This window comes from Cheilinus undulatus, linkage group 7, assembly GCF_018320785.1.
Source record: "Cheilinus undulatus linkage group 7, ASM1832078v1, whole genome shotgun sequence".
Lineage (NCBI taxonomy): Eukaryota > Metazoa > Chordata > Actinopteri > Labriformes > Labridae > Cheilinus > Cheilinus undulatus.
Genome location: NC_054871.1, coordinates 38,837,947 through 38,862,667, shown reverse-complemented (window position 1 = coordinate 38,862,667; position 24,721 = coordinate 38,837,947). Strand labels below are relative to the sequence as shown.

Here is a 24,721-nt window from a genome sequence, read left to right as displayed (position 1 = left end):
CTCAGTAGATCAGGTTGTTCGGCTCCCAAATTAAATGCGGATTAAATAACAACAAAGGATGGAGGAAAGGAAACTGGCACTCAAACGAGAGCTCGTTTGTGAAGGGCCCATCATCACTCGGTCTCTTACTCCACAAGGTTTACTTAGTTGATAGCACATCGCCATTTCAATTAAAAGCATGTTTGTGCAAATGAGGATTTTTTTCTACGTTAAAGACATCACAAGAACCCATGAGTGCCCCGCCAACACAGGAACCAATCATCAACACTTGTAACAAAGGGGGTCGAACTCTGAAGAAGTAATTAAAAGAGGAAGTAGGAGGAAAAACCTGTAAGATCAGCATAAACAAATAAATGCATGCTATTCCTGGTACCAGGATATGTAATATATTTGCACCACAAGTACAGTGCTTTGCAATTATTTAATTTGAACCTGTATTGTTTAAATGCTTTGTATTTATTTCAGCAGCTGTGCAGCTAAAAAGTATCACTGGCACGAACAAGTAAACTTTGACTTTCTGACTTTATTCAAAGTTCATTTTTTCAGTCCTGTCACAAAAAATTACAATTCAATCTAAAATCAGACATCTATTACAAAAGTAATACAGCACCACTGAGATTAAATTAAAAACAGGGAAAAAGCATATTTTTCCTTTCAAAACAAAGTCCCATAATGGCTCCTACTGTTCTGATGTAAGGAACCCCTCCTGGTACCAGGAATTACTATTTTTTTTATCAAGACTGCATCATTAGACACACAGTCTGTCCTCCTGACTCGAGCTCTGTGTTGGACACGGGATAATCAGGGCCAAGGAAGAGAGCTGTGAATCTCTTCCCCCGTCACATCTCCCCACCGATGTCTTCTCCACCGGACTCCAATCAAAGAGAGCAGAGGCCATTAGGCGGCTCTGGACCTCCTTTTCTTTATAATTACACCCTCCTGGACTGACCGAGCACCAGCTAGCCCTCTGCTATTTGCGGTAATTAGTCCAGAATGTGAGCTGTCAACATGCAAAAAAATCGTGCCAGTAGGCCCACAATGCTGCAGCCACCCCCACTGTGTTCAACAACAAGCACCTAGCCTCGGCCACTGGAATGCATTAACTTTCCCCTCTCTCTTTTTTTCCCTCGGCGACTCATGTCAAATCCAGGTCCCTCAGAACAAAATCTTAATAATTAACTGGCAAATTTTAACATGATTGCTTGTGACACACCTACTCTGGTAATTATTGCTTTGAGGCCATGTGCTAATGAAATTAATGCATTCATTGCCCCAACAAATTAGCATAACTCATACAAATGGCCCACATTTGAAACCCCGTTGCAAAGAGGGAAGACAACATTCAGGATAGAAGCATCAACAAGCAACAAACTAAAAAATGGATGGCACTTTAAATTGTGGGCTATATATGATGAGCATGGCTTGCTCAAAGTCCTAATAGTAAATTTCTCTTAATGTTAACCAAGGGTGATTGCAGCTAGGCATTAAAGAGTGATAGCAGCACAGGACCAAATGATTATCACTATCATCATTAGAGTCATTGCTGATCTACATATACATCTCTCTGTGGAAAAGTATTAAATGGCCATGCCACTGCAGACATTAAAATGTTATTATACTGATGCATTAACTTACTGCAGCAAAGTTCATATCAATACACTGCAGCAGCTTCCCAACAATAATTCTCTAAATGGCACAGCTGCCACTCGCAGCATTCACCAGGCCTGCCACTAACCCCGTTCATGGCTGTTTGGTCACTCAGTGGGATGTCTCTCAGACATTTGCTGCTCCACATTAATAATTGATGACGATGCCATCGGTACAGTAGACCAAGACAAGTGCAATGGTCAGTTTGGAGATAGTGAGGAAGTGTAAGAAATGTCCCCTCTCAGGTAAAGGAAGGGCAGAGATGGTTTTAATACCAGAAAATGTGTTTGCCTGCAGCCAAATACTGACAGGGAAACAGAAAAATGGCTGCCAATAAAACAACACTGAGTTACATTAATACAATCAGGTGAGAGTCTTCAGCTTGGAATGACAGCTCATGGTGTTTCAACAACTTCTGGATATATGATTGGGTCCTTCTTATAAAGCAAATATATACTACAGCAAAGAATAAAGAGTTACCAATGACTTTTAAATTTATACTGTATAATAGTGCAGGGTGTTTGGTGTTTATGGTGAAATGAAAAAAACTGTTGTAAAGAAAAAAGTACATACATACTGTAAGTGGTGTGTATATGCCACGAGTATGCAATGGATTTATGGCATGGACAACCAGGTATCTATCTCATTCATTGTGGCTGTTCTACTTGTTTCCAGTATTTCTGCATCTCTATCTTCAGTTGTTCAACATATCCCTCTCCTATCTTTCAGCATCTCCCTCTCCTATCTTTCAGCATCTCCCTCTCCTATCTTTCAGCATCTCCCTCTTCTGTCTTTCAGCATCTCCCTCTCCTATCTTTCAGCATCTCCCTCTTCTGTCTTTCTGCATCTCCCTCTTCTATCTTTCTGCATCAACCCCTTTGTCTTTCTGCATCTTCCTCTTCTTTTTTTACCCTCTTATCTATTTTTCTGCATCTCATTATCCTGTCTTCCTATATATTCCTCTTCTGACCCTTTTTAATCTAAAATTGGGATATCTCTGAAACAGAATCAAGTAATCTCTACCATCTATATTCTTCACTTTTATAGCAGTATGCAGTTGGCACTCATCTGAGTCAATCAAAACACTAACGATGTTGTATGGATAAAAATGTTTTGGCACTGTAGGCCTAAATAATTCAGTGGATCTTAGATCTTAAAAGATGCCAGTTGGACGTAGAATATGAAAATTAAAAAGTTGTGACTTCTTGATGTAAACAGCCAAATTCATATCCTGGTGCAGCGTCAATGACATCTTGTAAAGTAAGTAAAATAAAGATGCATGTGAGCAAAGCAGAGGCTCTGCAGAAAAATTCCTAAAAGACATTCCTTGTGTTTTTTTTTTTTCATATCAAACTTGTTTAAATAATTTGAAATTTTGAATCCATGCCTTTTGCAGATTTTCAGCTATTTTAAACAAGTACCATGATCAAACTGATAACCTTTTAATTCAGGTGATGGTTATTGTGATAGGACATTTCTAATACTGTTATATCTCTTGTCACAGTGTAATGGTGCAGTTTTGGTTTGCAGAATTTGTCAAACATAAAAAATGCTAGCACTGCTAGCCCTCAATCCTCTTTGCAGGTTAACGTCCACATTCATGAGCTGAATGTTGTCACTTAATGCTTCGGTTATATGTGGGTGTAACCTGGCACAGCCTCTGAGCGACTATATCCCCATTTTCTAGATTTATCATAGTGCTGAACCATGCTGTTCCTATGAGATGCTATTGGTGCTGAAGCAGTTAGCAGGTGTTTATATCAGATAAAAGAGCGTTGTGGTACAAGGCACTAGTCATAAAGAACAACTACAGTGGCTACTTGTGCCAGGTGGCACCATAATCATTTAGAAAGAGCACTTGGCTAGGATTGTGGGCCTAAGCTGAAAAAAAAAATTAGCTTGACCTCATATTTCTGGTGCTGATGACAAAGGGATCCAAATTTGACTATTTGATCAGCAATTTGTGCAAATCCCTATATTATATGTAAAGTTCATCAATCAGTAGTGCATAGTGAAAACCCTGGTTCAGGTCTAAGCTGTCAATCACTGCCATGGCATTTAAAAATATATCAATAGAAATGTATAAGTATTTAAAATACCAACTGTACCTTTGTAATTTGAATTTTCTGTAAGTGAAGTAACAGGGGAGAATTTGCACCCCCATAGTGTATAAAAAGAATCTACACCTATAGTAAATCTAATAGACATATCACCCTCTATGAGAGAAGCTCCGCCCCTCTGTGGGCACACTTAGCTCCAAACTGGAAACAAACACAGTTTCCTGTATGAATAATAGTCAGTGGAGACTTTGCTCCAGACTAAATGTTTCATGCAACTTTCATCAGTGTGTCCGTGTGAATGATTTCATGTTTAAAATATCCTAAAAACCTCAAAGGTCGTCGTCAGAGTTACAGTGACATTTCCTTCCACAGAATGGATCACTCTCATACATACACACAAGCACAGACAGCAGAGATCACAGTTTCAACCCACTGCTGCAGAGCAAACAATGAATAAAACACTCAGTCGCCAGCTTTTGATGCTTTGACCCACAGCACAAGCATGAATACATACAACACATCAACAGCACACGCTCTAATCTCACATGGTTAGTAATGTGACCACCTTATCCAGCTTGCAACCCCATCTGTGATGACACATCAGCCCAACCATTTCATACGAATAAAGCCACAAACACAAGACACAATGTGTTGATGGAAAATTTGCATTAGGAATGTACCACAGGAAGGCGTGATTAATTTCTGCTCATGAAATGAATACAGATTTTGTCATTACATGGCTTATATCCTTTGCCAAATATTGTAATGTTTCTCCCTTTTTCTCCACAGCGAGTGTTCTGCTGCAATAATAAGGAATAAAAGACAGCTTACAGCTCATAAGCAACACAACTGCTAGCAAATCAAGTAAATCACAGAGCAAAACAAAGACCTGATTGCTCATTAGTATTATGGATCTGCTCTGCTTAAATCTGCTTTGTGAGATGCAGCCACTGTTTAATGACTTAAATGGTGTTTGTTTAAATGTGTTACGTACATTTCACAAAGGCAGATTAAAAGAATGAGACATCATCAAATGTCTCATTAAATCTTTATAAATCCTTTCTTCTTTTTCTCATTACCATTGTTTCTTGTCAGTGGGAGTTCTTTCCATACCAAAATCCAGGGTTTAAAGAAAGTATGTCACATGCTGTGAAGACTGTAAACCCTTCTGGAGCAAGTTCTAATTCATGATTTCAGGCTGCAAATAAAATATAACTTTACTTGATTAGTACACTCACCTTGGCTTTGCAGACAACACACCGCAGTCTGTCTTCACTCCCACATCCCTGAAAAGGAATCGAATTTAAAGGGATTTAGTGACAGTAGATGACTTTAAGCCTGATTTAAGGTGAGACCTGAGGCGATTGTGGCTAGTTGGTTGTCCTGCAGTCTGAAGGTTGTAGGTTCAATCCCCAGCTCCTGCAGTCACATGTCAACGTGTCCTCAGGCAAGACACTTTACCCCAATTTACTCCCACTGCCTCGTCGGTGGTGTGTAAATGGGGACGGATGCTAATACTGATGGCCAACTTCTCCACAGCATCTTCTTCTATCAGTGTGTGAATGCTGAGTAAGGGATGTGAATGAGTAGGTGTGACCTGTGGTATAAAAGTGCTTTGAGTCACCAGACGACAAGAAAAGTGCTACACAAGCACAAGTCCTTTTACCATTTGATTGTTCTGCCCATAGGAATGAGCATCTGTGCACTGTGGTCATAATGAGATGGGCATGGTCAGCAACAATACTCAGGTAAGCTGTGGTGAAAATACCCAGACCAGCCCATCTGGCACCAACAACCACGCGATGTGCAAAGTCCCTAAAATCCCCTTTCTTCCCCATTCTGATGCTTGGTTTGAACTTCAGCAAGTCGTCTCAACCACGTCTACATGCCTAAATGCATTGAGTTTCTGCCATGTGATTGGCTATTTGTGTTTACAAGCAATTGAACAGGTGTACCTAATAAACTGGCTGGTGAGTGCACATTGATGGATTATCACACCCCTTGTGACTATAAAGCTAAAGAAATCAAATGTGCATCCTTATCCATCTGCGAGAAATTAAAATTTTCTTTTAATTATCATTAGTGACTCTTGATGAATAATTTTCCATAAGCACTAATGAAGAACGTCTCATGACAGACAAGTCAAATTATAAGGGAAACATATTTAGAGTGCAATATTCTATCTTGAGGCCAGCTCAGACTACTTGATTTTTTTGGAAGCTCACGATGGCACCATGACTATGCAATTAAATCTTGTCCTCTCTTGGCTGACAGTCTGGCCACGCTACAAGAGTGATCTCGACTGCTCAACGTATACTGACGTCACCGCCATCTTCGTGACTGAGTGCGAGTTCACAGGTTGTCAGGGGGGTGGGCCAAAGGGTGTCAATCACTCTGCAACAGAAGCGCTCGGTGTGATTGTAGCAGTCTTTTGCTCGTAAAAAAAGTAAAATAAGAAACAACTGTGGATCGGATTATGGATAACAGTTATGGATGTATAAAAAGGAAAACAATATGGACTGGCTCTCCCTCAGATAGAACTTAAAGTGTGCATGTGATAACATAAATAAAATAAAATAAAGTGTACACATTAGTTTTAGAGAATAAAAGGGGATAAAAGTGGTAAATCTTGTGAGTGATGATGCAAAGATGATGAGCAAATGTTCTCCTGTTGTTAGACGTCAGGATCACGTTGTTAATGTCAGGTCAGGGTGTAAAACTACACAACGATGTATGAAAAATTCTGATGTGCTGGTCTTGTTGAATCGTGGTCGTGGGGCTTCTTGGACACGTCGTAAATTATGTCACACTACAAGACCGTTTGACGTTCCTGACGCTCTAAATCAGGCCCGAGTTTTGACAATGAGCTGCGAGGTTACAGTCGGGCTTAAATCTGGCTGAATTCATGTAGTCTGAGCCGGCCTTTAAATAAATTAATATTTAGTACCAGTGATTAGACAGTTGTATCAACGTTACAGGAGCACAATATTTATCGCTGCATTGTTATTTTGTCCCACCCCTACTAAGTGTAATTATGCTAATTTAATTACAAAGCCATTTGTCTAGTATGGTGGCCTTGAGTGCAAAAAGTCTGTAAATTTCAACATCTGATTTAACTGTTCATGCACATAGAAAACAAACATTTCACAAAGAATAACAAACCTTCAGACTGCTCAACAACCAATTACCAACAACATAACATTAACAAATAACACTTAACATTTCACAAATCAACAGTAACTTGTCCAATGTTGTTTTGTTTTGCACCTCCAGGGCACCGCAGGATGTAATTATCAACAGTCGACATTTCCTGCATTACTGGATTTCGTTTTAATGCATGCACTTAACGTTCCACTTGAAACACATGAAACAAAAATAACATGTTGACAATAATCTTCAAGCTGGTGCTAACTATCTGAAGATGCCATTAACAAGAAAAAGCATTTGTACAAACACAAACTGCCAAAACCACTGCTAATATTCGTGGCATGTAGGAGCCCACTTTGATAGATGTTAATGGCATATAATTATAGAACACTGCTATTAGGCAATGTGATTTTATAAAGAGGACCATTGCCCCTGGCACTGTGGCCTGATTGCTGTGAGTGTTGGGCTAATGAATGTAAACCAAGTCTGTTTGCAGTGATGAGAATTATCAACCCATGAGAGAGAGAGAGAGAGAGAGAGAGAGAGACAGCGTGGGGGGGGGGGCTTAACTCACTCTTCACACCACTTGCAATTAAAGGGAAATATAGGCATGCACACTCACAGTCAAGGGCATACTTGCTGACATTCACACATGCACAAAAACACTAACATCACACTAGAAAAACATATCAAATACATGTCAGCGAATAAACTTCTCGTTATGTTTCTGATCTGTTCACACTTTTAGGAATTCAAATCCATGCTATGTTTAGTTGCTAAGTCATTAGCTTGTTTTTTATATAAACCTCCTCTCACTCCTGTTAGAACACTAATTAGGGCTGGGAAAATAATTGAGTTTATAAGATATATCAATTTTACTCAAGAGAGATATGGGGTAGGACTATATTGTTTATATTGATATTGCTTCATAAAGATAGAAGGCCTAATGCTCAGTAAGTACATTTAGAGTAAGATCCACTTACATTTGACCACAAGACAATCCATTAGAAATGGTTAGTCTTAATGGGAATTATGTTTTTAATTGAATTTAAGAAGAATTTTCCTGTAATAATTTTTCTCATAAACAAAAAGTTTATTCATATGATATTTTTCATGTACATATTGACATTGCTTATCCTGTCTAATGTGTAGCCAATGTGGCATTTAGCCCATGTGATATGATTTAGAACCAGAGTTAATTTGTGAGCTATTTTAGATTTAGGCTTAGTCTTCATATCAAAATGTTCTTTAGAATTAGTCAAAATTTAGACATTTTCACTGTTTAAAGTTTAAGTCTTTATTTAGACAATTAAAACTCAGACATTTATTCCAGTTTAAGTCAATATGAAGCAGGGATGCAAGTGACAGCCCCAAAAAGTACATAAAGGAACATTTACCATAGTTTCTTGCTGCTGATAAATCAGCAGGCAGTCCTTTGCTTGCAGTAGGTATTTTGTGACATATTAAACTTATCAAAGTTTTTTTTTTTTTTAATTGTTGTTTTTATTAGAAATAGTTAAAAATTGTGTAAAAGCAGGATGCACATGGTCTAGTGGTTTAAGGTGCACCCCATTACACAGGTAGCCTTGGTGTTGAGTATGGCGCGTGGCACCATTCCCTGCATGTCTTTCCCTATTTCTGATTCTAGCCACTGTCCTCCTCTATCAACAAAGGCATAAAACCCCAGAAATATGTCTAAAAATATATGTCAACGCTTTTCTTAATATCCAAACATGAGATAATTTCTGCATCAAGGGACTTTACTGACAAACATCTATCAAGAGTTAAGTGATTTAAAATATTTTTGTATCACATTTTTCGCTGTATGGAAATTTGCAGACGGTCCCTGTGCCTCCGAGCCACAGATGGCCACAGACAGAGGACAATGTCAGCTGTCAGGGCCAGAAGATGGCTCATTTTGAGAAAAAAATGGGTTATAGCTCACAGCCTACAATACTCTAAATGAAAAGAGGTGTGGGTTTTGTGAATGTGATGCTCGGAAGGCCAATTCGTGAATATCTTTTAAAGTCTCTTCTGCGCATCTTTGGATGTCATTGGCAAGACCATGTGTTCAATGCTAATGTGCTAAAACAGGAACAGCGCCTGCACTTTTACAAGCACTTGGCGTGCTTTCCTTGGCCTGAACTAGCTCATCAAATTTTGTGTGCCCAGGACCAATTGGCTGGTACAGGTGTCAGGGGCGATCGTGTGCATCAGGAGGGGGGCAGCTGGAAGGATACCTGGAGACACAGGACGTGGGTCTAGTGCAGGTCTTGAGGATGGCCATCAGGAGGCCAGAGCAGTACAGGACCAGCATATGCTCCCATATCTGACCTGACCTTACCTTTACCTGAGTCCTGCAGCCTGCATCACTCCCCATCCAGGGTTCCCTGCCCTACTCAACCCTGGTGTTTTACAGACCTTCTTAAACTTTCTGGAGATAAATTGGAGAACCTGACTGACCAGAAAAGCTGAATGGAAATGTGTCTTCTAAGTAAGTTTATATGGCTGTTGCTTATAATGGCTGATAATTCAAAAAGCTACAGTCACCAACTTCACCAAATGCCACAGCCCGGATCTCTGAATCATCATGGACTTAAAATGAGCGAGTCATGAGTAAAAACACAATTTTAAACAATTGTTTATGCTGTTGTAATACAAGTTGCTGCAGTTCATATTAAAGCCACAGACAGGCCGAAAGAGTAGACGCCTTTATGATGCTGTTCTTACCGACATTCAACATAAAGCAGAGAGAACACATGTTTTACTTCATTACTGTGCCTCACATTAATCACACGGACACAAACAGGTGATGTTTGGGTGGACTTAGAATGAGCTGCTGTCTCTCATACACTAGCCGCATTGTTTACAATACAAGCAGTGACGGCCCAGCAAAAACGTTGGAATGTCAATGTCTGGTATAAAAAATATCGTAATTATCGGAACCAATGCTGATATTGGATTGGATCTGGCCCATCTCTAAGAGTTTAAATTCTACTTCTGGCAGCAGGTAGAGCCAAGTTTTTTAAACCAGATGTTGCTGCCTAACAGCTTGTGCCCTCTCTGTCACACTGCCTTACACACAGACACGCAAGCTCCTCCTGCTCTTTCATCACATCTCAAATCTCTTCGTTTTGACAGATTATGCACACAATTCAAGACTTATTAACTCAATCTTCACCTGAGTTTCTGTTATCAAAGATCCCTCTTCAAGATTATTATCGTCCAGTCTTCCAAATGGTAAAAAGGTAGTCAATCACCTTTTTTTTTGTTAAATTTCAGTTGCCGAAATAAGCAGAGATTCTTTGGGGAGACAATAGCAAAACATTTACATATATTGTATATGGCCATTCAGCTAAATAAGACTGAAATATGATTTTTGGTCAGTGTTGTCCAGCCCTGCTACTAGCATATGGTTCACTTCAGATGGATGGAATTACAGCAGAATACTATTACCATTAACTCCACTGGATTGAAACCAGATGGAATCAAATGGAAAACATATTTATTTGTTGGGTGTGCAGCATTACTTTCCAAAAAAGCCTGCGTCTTTGCTCTGTATCTTCTCAAGCCGACATTGGGTTGGGCAGTGAGACACACCAGGCCACACTCGGCTGGTGCGGTAGGAGCAATACAGTCCTCCCATGCCCTTGTACTTTGTGCTGTGAGGGGTTTCAACCCTCTAGGAATGCACTCCCTATAATGAGGGTCAGGGGTCAGAGTGCTGCCTCGCCTGGAGGCCGGGATCTCCTCGGCACACTCAGTCACTGACTCTGTCCCTATATTTAAATCCCGCCTCAGGACATGTTTTTCAAAGGGCATCTCCTAACTAGTTCCTGGTTACTAATTAGTTTTGTGCCATGCTATTTGTCTTTGGGAACCTGGGAAGGAGAGGGCGGGGGGTACAAATGAGGCAGGCTAAAAAAAGATAGCGTATGGTTAGCCTCAGTGCAGATGATAATCGTTCAGATAGTCCTCTGCTGCGAGCACACTCAAGTATGTTAGCAACAGTTGTGGAAATGAATGCCAGCGCTGTTTTGTTGTTTGGTTCAGTGTGCCCGCTGTTTAGCGACAACATCTGTGTGATACTGTTGTGGCTGAAATTAAATAAAGCCGTTGAATTTGGCCTTTTGTGTTCAAGCTGCTTTTAGGAGTGCTAACGGCGCATGCTATCACTCCCAGCTGGCTTCATCTCTCTCTCTTCCTAAGTCAAATCATTATTGGATTACATTTTCTGGCTTCATAAAATGCGGTTAAGAGGCACTTTAGACATATGTGCATGACCTCTTTTCCCGAGATGGCTATCAGAGCAAAAGTGACAGGTCAATTGCTGATTTCTGTTCTGTAAAAGGGAGAGGGGCTCCCTACCCTGAGCACTCTAAAAGGTCGCACACTGTCTGCTTCTCTCACACACAAAAACTAAAGTAGTCTTGTAGCATCAGCACACACTCTCAGCAGAGAGTGGGGTTGTGTGTGTGCTTTGTGAGTGCAAGCTTGTGTGTCTGTATATAATTGTATAGTGGGAAGACACACACTTAATGGAAGTGGCTCTTCACTCTGACAGCTGGGTGGTGCAGATGAAAGGTCTGCTGTAGCGTGATGTCTACCACTTGTGGAGTATCAAAAGAGACCAAAAGCTTACAGGAGTGAGCGGCACTACAGAGAGCATTTCAGCAGCAGACACACAGTTCTTCATTGATTTATACACAATGATAGCATATGATACTAACTAAGTTATGTATTATGTACAGTGGAGGGCATTACAGATACAGGGTGTTCTGACTGAATCAAATCTTAGACACTTTTAAGAGTTGCACTCGATGTGTAGTGCGTATTAAAGCCGGCCCTTTGAGAAGCCATCAAACAAAACCGTCTACAGCACGAGTGACACAGATTGATATAATTTTCTGTTCCTTTGCTCTTGTGGCCCTCAATTCAAAGCTTTTCTTGAGTGATCAAATATTACCCTTCCATAATGCTGTTTGACTTACAGATTTAACACACAATGTCTGAAAACAAAAAAAGTAAAGCAGTGGGACAAAAAAGGCAAAAACAAGTTTGCTAAAAGACTCAAGTGAGGAACTCCCTACAAGATTATCATGCTTTTTTTAGGGCCAGATTCTCCCCTTTTGACCAAAGTCAGCAAAGGCCTGATGGTCAGATTTTCGTGTTCATTATTTAAGATCAGAGATCCTGTCCGGTGGAGGAACAACGTGGGCAGCCGAGTGTTCGCTCTTTGGCTTGCTATGTGGGATGGAAATATAGCCAATCAGGAATCAAGCTGACCAAAGGAGAAAGCAGAGCAAGTGGAGCACAGTAATAGATCAAATATTTGCTAAATTTGTTGTCAATATTAACAGTCACATGAAGCAAGTGTTTGCACAGTGTGCATGAGCTGGAACTAGAACAGTTTGTCTTCAGCCAAGGGCTGCAGCAACTCGTATTACAACGGCTGAACAACTGTTTAAAGGTGAGTTTAAACTAGTGATGCACCAATGCATTGCTGGAAAATCGGCATCGGCCCATGACAGCTTTGTGACACTCATCGGCCCATCTGTAAAAAATGCAACGTGCGCTGATGACAGCTGCCAATGTATGTCGAATGTGGAAAGCAGTGAAATCTTAAGCACATGCAGCTTTGACAGACAAAGCTGAAACATGACCAAAGCAAATGGAGACAGCAGTCTGGCAAGCTTTTGCTGCGTAGTGCACACAACCTCCAGAAGCCTGTCTGCTGACTGAGTTTGCAACGTGCAACGAACATGAAGCAAAGCCTTGGAATACAAACACACTCACTACATATGCTGCAAACTACGGTCTCCCTGCAACTTTAAAACTTAATCACACTTCTCTCTCCTTATGAACTGGTGACAAGAAAAGTTAATGCATCAGACTAATCAGCTGCTGACGTGATCCCCTCGGTAAGAGCCCTGAACTGTACTGAGACAGCCGCTGAACGTTGTGTTTTAAGTCCAAGTCCATGATGAGTCAAAGAGGTGGGCTGTGGCAGTCGGAGAAGCAGCAAGTAGGCTGCGTAGTAGCCTAAACTTTCTGGTACTGCTGCTAAGCTAAGATATATCAATAATAAACATGGTACCACCGACAAATTCTTCAAAATAAAAGTCTGTAGTTGTTGTTTTCCCTAAGTGCTTTTATTGTTTTTAGTAGCAGCTTGGCACATATCAGTGACAAAGAAACAAACCTCAGAATGAAACTTGAAGGAGAAGGGGGTTGTATCCCCCGGTTATGCGTTTAAATGCATTATCTCTTTTTATTTTGTAATTCTGTGATATAATACAGTTACTGTGAAGGGCTCAAAAATACTATGATTTGATATTTAGGCCATATCATCCAGGCCTTTTTTATATCACTTTTAATAACCTAACCATCATTATTAGATTACTATAATAATCAATAGAATACTTGCTTACCAAAATAATCCATTACAGCAGCCCTACTGTAAACCAAATCTAGCCATGAGTATAAAGTTACCTGACCTTACCTTGGCATGCAGATGATGCATGTTAATGGATTGCATCTGCACATGTTCATGCAACCAAAAACATAAGTACATTTTAACAGACATTTTCATGTTACAAAAAATATACAGGGAAGAAAGTTTTTGTCAAAACCTGCAGCTTAGATGTAAAATCTGGCAGCTAATTTACATTTCCACATCAACACACCTCTTCATATTCTTTTTAGTAATCCTTTTACTTATGAGAGAATACTCAAACAGAGGCAATTATATAGTTATTCCAAATCTGGCTGCAGCAGCAGCAGCAGTTGGCTGTAAATTAATGGAGTTAAGAGTAATTAGCATGAGCAACAAAAAGCTTCATGATGAGCAGGAAGAGAAATGTGTGCCACCTACAGAAAATGTACACTTCATTAACTGAGAAGAGTGTAAAGTGCTTCTCTGCAAGTGCAAAAACATCTTATCAGTGACCGCCGTATCAATAAGACGACTGATTCAAAGAGTGTTACAGATGTTAATGAGCAGTTCTGTGTTAGGTGACAGGTGTCTGATGAACAATAGCTTTCTGGATTTCTTCCAGTCCATTATGAAGTACTCCTCACTGATTCAGCCTCTGCATTTCAACTGCTTCACAATGACGTGTTATCATTGTTAGCAACCCTCATTAAAATTAATTGGTATTGCAATTTGAAAGAAAGCTCATTACCTTAAGGCAAACAGCATTGTTTTGTCTCAATGAGGAATGCTAACATTGCAAACACATTTATTCACAGTTAGAAATCCGACACAGACATTTTTCCTCCTTCACATCTTGACAAGTGGCTGATGAGAAAAAGCAGTCACACTGAAAATCAAAATATCAAGGTTTGGATTTTTACATAGAAAGTCCATCTTACCCTCTGGATCCATGTGGACAGACACGCGTGATGGGCAAGTAAATTCTTGCAGTCACAGAAATTCCTTAGTGGGTCACTGACTTTAAGTTCAACATCCCTGCATATAAAGCACTCGGGTGTCTCTGCAGAAGATGAAGAGAAGATGGAGGTTAGAAATGCTGAGAGCTGGTCTAACTATATCAAAAGCATAATGCAGGTACACATTCTGTTGAGGAAATTGTTAATTGACTCAGAACTGCCACTTACACTGCAGTTTATTACCTATTACAGCATCCATAACACACACAATACAACTCCCTGGAGCATTATACCTTTGTGTTGTTCCCAGTGGAAATCTAACAAAGTGAATATGGGCTTTAAAGATAATTGAAGAAAGCTGATAGTCCTGACATGACAGTAAGCACAACAGCTCAGTGGTGGTTTATGATAAATGATTATTTTTAATGGCTGGCATCTTGTTCACGGTTTGGTTTGCATTGTTATGAATTACAAAAGCATTAATTTCTTTTATACAAGCATTTATTGTGACGAGACAAAATTCCCACTTCACAAACCTTTTTTATTTTGTATTTGTTTTTAACATCCCTATTTTCTACATCAAACCAAATTTCAATGCCTGAACACTTTTTTAAGACTTCCAGAGTTTAAAAAAAAGGAATCTGTTGCAAATGTGGGTTACATGAAAAACAAAAGGCAATACCAATTTGAAATACGACTCCCTGCTTTTAAGAGATCGGCTTTGGACTTTTGCCTTTATAAACAGCTAAACAGTGCTGAGACCGGATGTCAATCTATGACCGGTGCGTTGATGACTGTAGCCTCTGTATAAAAGTGGCTGATCTACCAACTGAGCCAACCCTGCACCTTACTCCCTGCTTTAAGTAGGATCTTACAGTTTTGAACAATAACGACAACGTGGAAGAGCAAAAATCTGTAGTTGCCTGATGTCTATTTGGGGTTTTCTCAAAACCTCCATATGTCCCACTAACACCAATGTTTTCAGTGATCAGAATCAGAATCAGAATCAGCTTTATTGGCAAAGTATGTGTGCACATACAGGGAATTTGACTCCAGTAACTTTTGCTCTCTTGTACAAAAAAACCAAACAGAACTTAAATAAGTGAAACAAAGACATATACATATATACAACATAAATTAGATCTTGATACTATTGTAATTAACGTGAACTAATGTAAAGGCTGCACTGTGGCGCTTCAGCGCAGGGGTTAGCACTGTTGCTTCACAGTAAGAGGGTTCCTGGATCATTTCCTGGTCAGGTTCTTTCTGTGTGGAGTTTGCATGTTCTCTGTGTCCATGATTCTTCCCACCGCCAAAGAATGCTGGTTAGGTTAATTGGTGACTCTAAATTGGCTGTGAGTGTGTCTCTAATGTTTGTCTCTATATATCAGCCCTGTGACTGACTAATCCAGGATGTACCCTATTTCCAATGACAGCTGGGACAGGCTCCAGCCCCCTGTGACCCCAAAACAGGATAAGCTGTGTGGAAAATGGATGGATGGATGGATGGATGGATGAATAACAAGTGTTAGCAAATTAGTATTTGCCCATATGCAGTAATGTTGACAAAATTCTCGCCCTTCACTTTCTAAACAGGAGCACTATTGACCAAAAAAAAAACAAAAAATGCATTAATCTGTAATTTTGTTAACTTTCATTGTGGCAGGAGTGCAAGGAGAATGATTCTTCACTAATTTAGAATTTCTGGTTCTGCAAAGCTCTGGCTATAATTTTTCTGATTGCAGTGATTTAAATAGTGTCTGAGGTGTGGAAGGGTTCAGTGTAACAAAAACGTACAGATTAAATTAATATCTCTGTTTTCCTGCAGTTGTCAGGTGATTATTTTAAGGCCAAGCATTTCACACAATTAACAAAAAGCTCATAACTTCAACCATCTTTGCAGTGTCTTAAAAAGTATTCCCCTCCTTGGATGTTTTACTTTTTAATTAATTTAATAAAATGCTCAGTTTGTGAGGACGGCCAGATCTAGGTAGATTTACACGTGTGTCATATTCCTTCCATTTCTGTATGATGGATTTAACTGAACTCTTGAGGATGTTCAGTGCCGTGTTAATTCTTAGTATCCATCCCCTGACTTACACTTGTCAATAATCTTTTCTCTTAATTGGAGTGTTCTTTTGTCTTCATAGTGTAATGGTAGCCAGGGATACTGATAAATGAGTGACTGAATCTTCCAGACTCTCCATTTCACCAATTGTGAGGTTACTAGCACTAATTGTCTGGACCTCTGTCAAATTAGGTGAGTCATTTTAAAGGGGGTCACTTATTTTACATTACCCAGGCTTTTTCTGCTCGCCCTGTAATAAAATGCTGCATGAAGTCGTATTTTTTGTTTACTCATTTCCTGATTTTGTAACTACATCAAATTACATCTAGTATTTTCATGCCATGCCCTGCCTCCTCAGATCCTCCTCCTCACTGACAAGGAAAGCCTCCCCCCTGTGAAGCTGATATGAGAACAGATATTATGAAGATTTAAGGGCAGCCTCCCCTGTGATGTTCAAGACATGTTCAGGAGTCAGTGTGTGGTAAAGGTTTCAGTGTGTACATATGGTTTCAGCCACTGACAGATTAAAATATAACTAATAACTTGCAGTAAGATGAACTGTCTCCCTTCAGTTGAAGGAGGACATGAAAGGTAAGCAGAGGAATATATAAAGTGTTACCTGCTGGGCATGTGGTCCTAGCCTAAGGCTGGGGTTAGCCACAACACCCAATTCCCAAGCAGCGTCTCTGATATCAACCAGCAACTTCACTAGTATCTGTGTCAGCAATGATTTTTGAAGCTAATTACTGGGCAGTAGCTAGGAGCCAGATTTGTTGGTCTCTTCCCATAAAAACATGGAGGCAGCAGTGAGGGCTAGCTGTCATCTGAGCGCTCGCCTGACTGGAGGATAAACTGCTGCCTCAGAAGCTTCTGTCTCTTTCGGGCCTCTCCATGAACCAGATCGCTTCAGGTGAAGATCTATCTTCAGATGGAAAATCTTTTAATCAAAGGCTGCTTTTTTAATGTAACCCATCAGGTTCTGTGTAAGCAGATTTTATTACTGACCAAGCATATATCTCACCTTTCATTAGTATCTTTGAGACAAGCCTTGGAACAAGAAAGCCAGAAAAACTTTTCTTTCCTCAAAACTAGAGCTGTCGGTGAAATACGGCCACAAATGTTGTGATGGCAGACACATTGCCTAAAAGTGCAGTTTACACTAAAGCCAGTAGGTAGCAGAAGGTTTGTGAGATTGGTTTCAAATTGACAATTCTCTAATGAGATTTTCCTTTACATTAAACCTCTAATTCTTAAAATGATCATTTGAAAAATAAAAGATCAAATCTTGCAACATATGAGCTTCAAGGGTTCCATTTCTGGCCCCACTGAGTGGTTAATTCTTCCTATAGGCTGACTAGACAATCCCCACTTGTTGGTGGGGATAGATTACAGGAACTGCAGTGCCTAATCGTATGTCATCAAAAAAAGTTGATCATTAAAAAAACAAGTGGACTCATTTTCAAGTGAAACCTGTTTTTTTTTTTTCCATCCATGCATCCATATTCTTCTGCTTATCCAAGGCCGAAGCACAGTGGCAGCAGGCTAAGAAAGTCAGCCCAGACATCCCTCTCCCCAGAGAGAGTAAAAGAGTGTGCAGCCTCTTTCCAGGAGTTTGGTTCCAGAGCTGGTGTTGTGCCTAGAGGAGAGCCCGCCTATATAGAGCCACTAACTAGAAATGGGAATGTTTAAGTACCGCATGATTTGATTATATTTCAATTCTAATTCTGGAGGGCACGATTTGATTCAGAATCGATTTTTGATTCAAACTGATTCCCCGTTCACAGCATATTCTCTATTTCTTTTAAAAAGGTGGGGATTTCAGCATCTTCTCTAGTCTGCACTGCTCTAAGAGGCTTTAAAACAATATTTGACATTAAAAAGCTTTATAAAAAGTGCTCAAGATAATGCTTTTTTAAAATATATTTATAGTTATTTTTACCAGCTAATTACAATTACAAAGAAAACTGGTAATTCAGCGTCATACAAATTACAAAGTAATTTATGCTTGAATTGCAATTTTTTTGATAATTATCAGTAAATTTGTCTGCGCTTAAGCAGAAAAAATTTTTACCTGAAACTTGTCAGTGGAAAAAAATGGTCATAAATTTTAACCCTTCGACTTCCACACTAAGGAATCCATTTGCAAAAAAAAAAAAAAAAAAAAAAAAAAAATTTGGTAAACTTGTACTCCTGCCTCTTTATTTAACAATATTTCATGTTTCATTTTTTCAGATAACCCAATCAGGAAGCAGATATGCAAGTCAGCAGCTGGGCGATGTTGCATACACTATTCAGTGAGGAAAGTGGAGATAAACAGCCAAAGATAGGTTTTCAGGGTTTTAAATACAGCAAAATGGCATCAAAAAAAAGGTCAACAATGCAAGTCAAAGGTTAAAGCCTTCACTGCTAACAGTGCTGTAGGGGAACGGGTGTTATGCTTCAGCAGGTGACTGTGTCAACTTGTGACTGTACTGCTGAACCTGTTAGTGGTGGTTGTTGTTACAACATTGTTAAAACACTGAATATTGTCTGTTATATTTAGGATATGCTTAGAGGATATACACTGAATAAAAAACTGAACAAAGTGGCTCTTAAAATCTTCGATATCTGTTGTTAACCACAGACTACAGTTACAACACCGGTTATTGACTTGAAACAGATGACAGATCCTGTTATTTTCATTGCCTGTGCTGGTCAGCAGTTGTTGGCTGATATTCTAGGTATTTTTTCTACCTCAGGTGAATGTGTCTGTATGATGTAAACTCAGACATATGAACCGTTCCTGAATTGGCTACATTACTTTAGATTAGCAAACTTAGCCTACACATTGGGTCGGGCTTCCTCTTACTTGGGCTTGAAGTGTCCACAGTGAGTCTTAAAACTTTTCTTTGGAGGGAACAGGACAAGAGGTAGCGCTGCTAATGCTAACAGCTCTGCTTATAGAGCCACACACCTATAGTAGCAACTGTGATGGAAACTGCACATGAAGATAAGCAGCAGGTCAGCTGTTGAAAATGCACTCATTATGTAAAAAAAGTACATTTAAAAATATTGATTTCTGACCATTTTGAATCAATTCAGAATCGTAGAAAGTAATATATGCAATACTGGAGTGAATTGATTTTTTTCAGCATCCTCGCCTCTGACAATCAACTTCCTGCACAAGCTCCAGTTCCTTCCCCACCAGAGAGGTGACATTCCAGACCTCAAGGACAAGTCTCAGGTCCCCATGTTCACCTGCTGCCCAGCTTACTACTCACCTAATCCCTATGCTTGACCCTGCGGATGGGGGCCCACAGGCTCCATGTTACCTGTTCGGGCTAATGACAAATTTGCCTTGGGCAAGCATGGGCTAGCAGGGCCTAGTGCCTCTATTACTCCTAGGTTCACAGGGACACACAACCCCCTCCACCATGACAAAGTGGTCATTCTTGGAGGGGCAGATTTTAAATTACATTATTTAAAAAAAAAAAAAAGTCTTTTGTTGTATAAAAAAAACCTAAAGACTGGTGACCTGTTGTTTTGTGCCCCAGAATGGGACGTAATATTGACACGCTGAGGAGATTTACCGTCAGGAGAGTGTGTATTGTATTGTATTTTGAAATTGACCTGATGCTCTATGAGTTCTTGCTCTTGTTTTGGTTGATCTGATGTTGACTAAGCACGTATCTTGAGAGGAACAGAGTGGAGTGGCGCTTTTGACATGCATCGGAAATGGACAGTGGAAAGGCCAACCAGAAAGGGAGCGTTTTGTTCCTAGGTATGCTTCCTGTATAGATGGCTGCTCAGAGTATGTGGAATTTGAGGGTAAGTCATATTTTAAAATGGGCATTTCAAATATGGGCTCTAATAGGATTTTGGAGCCAGACACAAAAGAAACAACAGTTTTTTTGCCATGCTGCAGTATTTTGTAGTGATTTCTGTGTTTTTGTCCTAAATTTGCATCATATCATGGCCTGTATTGTGATACACAGAACAGACCTTGGGGTTGTGGGAAATACCCAGGTCTACTCAATAACCTGTATAGTTTGGTCAAAAGCTTTTTTGACTGTGTGGTCTCTCTGCCACTTCCTTTACCTACATGTTCCTCAAACCAACCATCTGGCCTACTAATGGAAATCTGCCTGTTGAGGTACTTTCCAGAATCCAGTTTGTCAGAATTCATCCGTCTGCTTCCTTTCCATCTGTCTGCCGAACAAGATTTCAGATTTAGATGGTTTTCACTTATTGTCAAAATAACTTCACATGTGCCGAAGAGTTTTCAGAAATGATGGAGCCATGCAGAGAAAAACATATAGGCTATGACAATGCAGCTAGCAGGCAGTGTGCGTGCTTCACCAGCCTGACCAAAAATATTTCCAAACTAGCTGTGATGGAAGGTTCACCAATTATACCAACAAGTCCTTTTTAACATTTCATTCCCCTGAATCTGTACTGCTTTTACCATCATTATGGCAAGCCCCGAGGCACTTCTGGAGCAAAATAACGGATGTACTGCTGCAGCCGGGGAGGAAAATAACAAGAAAACAACATCACAACAGAGATGTAAACATGTGGCGGCGTCAGTCGTAGCCGAGCTGACACGACTGCGTGATCTGTGACTCCCATAATTAACTGTCAACAGTGACAGTGTTCAGGAGCGTTTCACATGAAGGTGAGTGCTCGACTAACTGGCTGAAGTCAAACCCTCTACATGTTTTAGCAGCTAACAAAACTTCCCCAGTGCAGCAGCAGCAGAAGCAGCTTCAGGCTGTGTTGTTTCCACTCAGAGTGATGGTTCACTAAAGCAAAGTTCGGCAGTGGAGACATTTCACACTATTACAAAGGAGAATTTATACACAAGAACTCTATTAAAAGCTGTTTATTCTACTTCCAGTGTCTGAAAACAGCTTTAGATGTAGGCGTCTGTCTGTGGTGTTTTAATTCCCTGCCGTGCACTATCAGGGAGATGAATCATATAAAAGAGACAGAAACCATGAACTCAACAGAAGTGTTATTTGATGACTTTGAAGCACTATACAGTGCAGCATACAGTAAACAAATGAGGAAAAATGCCAGATTGAGATAATTTAATTGTCCATTGCATTGCTAACGACCTCATTAACTAAAGAATGATGGGAAATCAGCATGGTCCAGGCGAGGAGCCGCCTGTGTGACAGCCATCTGGCTACTATGGGGGGTGGGGTTGAGTGGGGGTTGGGGGATTGGTAAGTTAACACCATGGCCGTCATGAATTCTGAGCACAGACCAAGAGCACCTCTAGATGGAGGAAGGTATTGGGGTTATACAAACCAGTGAGTGCAATATAATTGTTTTATGTGAAGGGATTTCAGCTTAAATGGGATCCAAAAAAAAAATGTAAAGAGCATAAAACAACTGGACATTTGCCTGGTATTTGGATCTACCTCTCTCATGGCTTGAAAATGAGCAGGTTTCTTTTAATCCACTGCAAAACTCTTGATGTTTATCAGAGAGAAAAAATATTTGGGGGATGAAATGTGCTTATCACACAAACTCCTCAAAAAATTCTAAGAAATTCAGGACATCTTGCTTATTAAATACTCCAGAGATGGTCTTACACACAACTCTAAAGATGGAGATTTTTCCCTGACAGAAACTTCTCCTCAGTGCAAAACACAAGAAAGCCCATGTGGAGTTTGCAAAAAAAAAAAAAAAAAAAAAAAACCCTGAGGGACTCATAGACTGTGCGGAACTAGATTCTCTGGTTTGATGAAATCATGACTGAATGCTTTGGCCCAAATTCTAAACTTTATGTCTGGAGGAAACCAGGCCCAGAACCATCCCAGCAGTGAAGCATGGTGGTGGCAGCATTATGCTGTGGGGGTGTTTTTCAGCTGCAGGGACTTGGAGGCTGGTCGGGGTTGAGGGAAAGCTGAATGGAACAAAGAGATACTCTCAATGAAAACCCGTCCCACAGTGCTCAAGACCTCGGACTGGTCTGAAGGTTCACCTTCCAACATGACAGTGACCCTAAGCACACAACCAAGACAACACAGGAGTGGCTTAGGGATAACTCTGTGAATGTCCTGGTGTGACCCAGCCAGCCAGAGCCCTGACTTGAACCCTATCCAACATCTTTGGAGGGACCTGATAATGTCTGTCAACAGACGGTCCTATCCATATGTGGTCCTCCACTTCATTAAATGAAGCCCAAAGTCAATTTCAAATACCAATAAATTATAAACCTTAAGAAAATAGTCAGAATCTGCCATGGAAGCATATAACAGGAACATTTCTCATATGATCTTCTGCTTCTGGCATAAGTTTTATGTTTTGATTAAAATAATTTAAACCTTTTTTTGTTTCAAATACTTTTGATTTTAAATATATACATATTAAGTTTATGATTCTATTTGTATTTACTTTTTAAATTTTAGAGTCCAGTTTTATTTATATGAATATACTTTTATTTTATCTTTTGATTTCATTAAGAAAAGTTTAAATGTATCTATTAAATTCTGAATTTATTTAATTTGTTTTATTTCATTTTCTTGTTTTTTAAATTTCTAATTTAATATATTCATCTTTATTACATTGTCATTTATCTCAATTTCTTTTCAAGTTTTTTTCAATTTGATTTATTTTTAGTTTTTATTTCAATAAAATATTTGAAATATATTTTTTTCTTAATTTCCTTTATTACTTACTATGTATTTTTTTAACATATTATTATTATTGTTATTATTATTATTATTATTATTATCTATTTATTCCTTTTTTAGTAGATTCAACTGGCTGAAGTCGTTTCTGTAAGAAAATCTTACATGCATTACCAAAAGCACTTGTAAGAAAAATATCCAATTAAAATACCAAGTATCATGTTCCCTGCATTGAAAAAAAAGCTGCTTAAAATTTATTTAATTATTTATATGTTTATTTCATTTAATAAACAATTTCTACTTGCATTGGAGTTCGAATATATAAAAGCTGGTGTAATAAATGATCAGGAAAGCAACATATTCTTCCTTTCTCTAAATTTTTGTGCAATTTCTGATCAAATGAAAATGAAAAATTGCCCCACTTGGGGTCACTAAGACTTCTATTTCTGTATAATGTGAAGACTGTCTTATCCTCGGAGTAGTGCTGTTTATCTGATGAGTTTCACTTCCACAGTAGACTATCCACAAAATTATTCAGCTTTACTTGCTTTCACTTTAGCTGTATAAATCCAACAAAGAAACACATTTCATTGTAGTTTTCTCCAGAGTAAGGGGAACTCAGCTTGCTGAAACAACATCATAATTCAGATCTTTGGGAGTAAAAGAAAATTTTTAAAACTTGTGTTTTTCACGACATTAAAACAACACTAACTTTTTCCTCATGTATAACGTATTAAATTATGTATTTCTACGGTCTGACAAAGCAGAGGCGTCTTTACATTCCAAAGAATGAGACTCCCTACCAAACTGAATTTCTCCTCCTCTGCCCAACACTTCACACTGAGTCTCTCTCATATACTGTATTCATCTCGTTCAATGTGAGACAGTACTGTTTACTTCACTTATCAGATCTGAGGACACTCCTACCACACTAACAGGAGCCATCAATGCTAACTGTTCTCACTGGCTAAGTGGTTTTAATTCTGACAGATAAACTGAAACGAATGTGACCAGTTGAGTTCTGCCTTAAATGTGTACAAAGATAAATTGCATGCCATATATTTATGAAACAGAAAGTACAACTTGTACACGTACCGATGATTAAGCTTCTGCAGGAATCAGCTGGAGACAGAGACTGGTACTCACTGCCCATGTTTCACTCTCTGTTGTGGCTGAGAGACGACTTCTTTTCTTCACTTCTCAGGGCCTTTACATTCCAGCTGCTTGCTCTACTTCCTGTTAACATTCCCACACATGTTCTCCTGCTGAGGCTTTTCGAACATGTGGAGACAAATCTATGCGTCAAACAGAAGTTTAGCACTGCATTACTGGATTTTCTATTACTGCACTCACGCTCAGATAAAAGCTGTATGTTTTGGTTTTTGAGGAAGTGGAAAACATGAGCAGCCAATCGCAGCAGAGTGCAGCGGGCACGTCAGAACAGGAAGCCACATGGTGAAGGAAGAAAAAAAACAAACTCTGACAACAGTCTACAAATAGATGAGCTGAATCATTCAGGAATGGAGGTTTCAAACAAAGGTGGCATCTAGTTAGTTCCTTTTTGTTTATGGGAAAACAACCCTGAGATTAAATTAAAAGAGCAGCATGTAAGAGAGAGCTCAAATAAAAAACAACACTGTGTTGCAACAAGCCATCACGTACGAATGCTCACTGCTGGGAAATGACTAACAGTTTCAGGAATTTCCCCATCTTACTGCGTATTGACTGAATACAACTAAGAATGGAAATTTCCCCAGTAACAGCTGTGGTTTCTTTGTGACAGTCCA

The 24,721-nt window shown here is 39.4% G+C and overlaps 1 protein-coding gene across 1 annotated transcript in view; it reads right to left on the bottom strand.

The window, feature by feature from the left end:
* LOC121512516 overlaps positions 1–24,307 on the bottom strand; it is a 112,778-nt gene extending 88,471 nt beyond the window's left edge. Inside the window, exons 1-3 of the mRNA XM_041791816.1 lie at positions 24,030–24,307; positions 14,229–14,350; positions 4,946–4,993 (exon numbers count right to left, since the gene is read on the bottom strand). Coding sequence (XP_041647750.1) covers positions 4,946–4,993; positions 14,229–14,350; positions 24,030–24,087 — 228 coding nt within the window. The 5' untranslated portion in view covers positions 24,088–24,307. The remainder of the gene's footprint in view (positions 1–4,945; positions 4,994–14,228; positions 14,351–24,029) is intronic.
* Between the last annotated feature and the right edge of the window lie 414 nt (positions 24,308–24,721).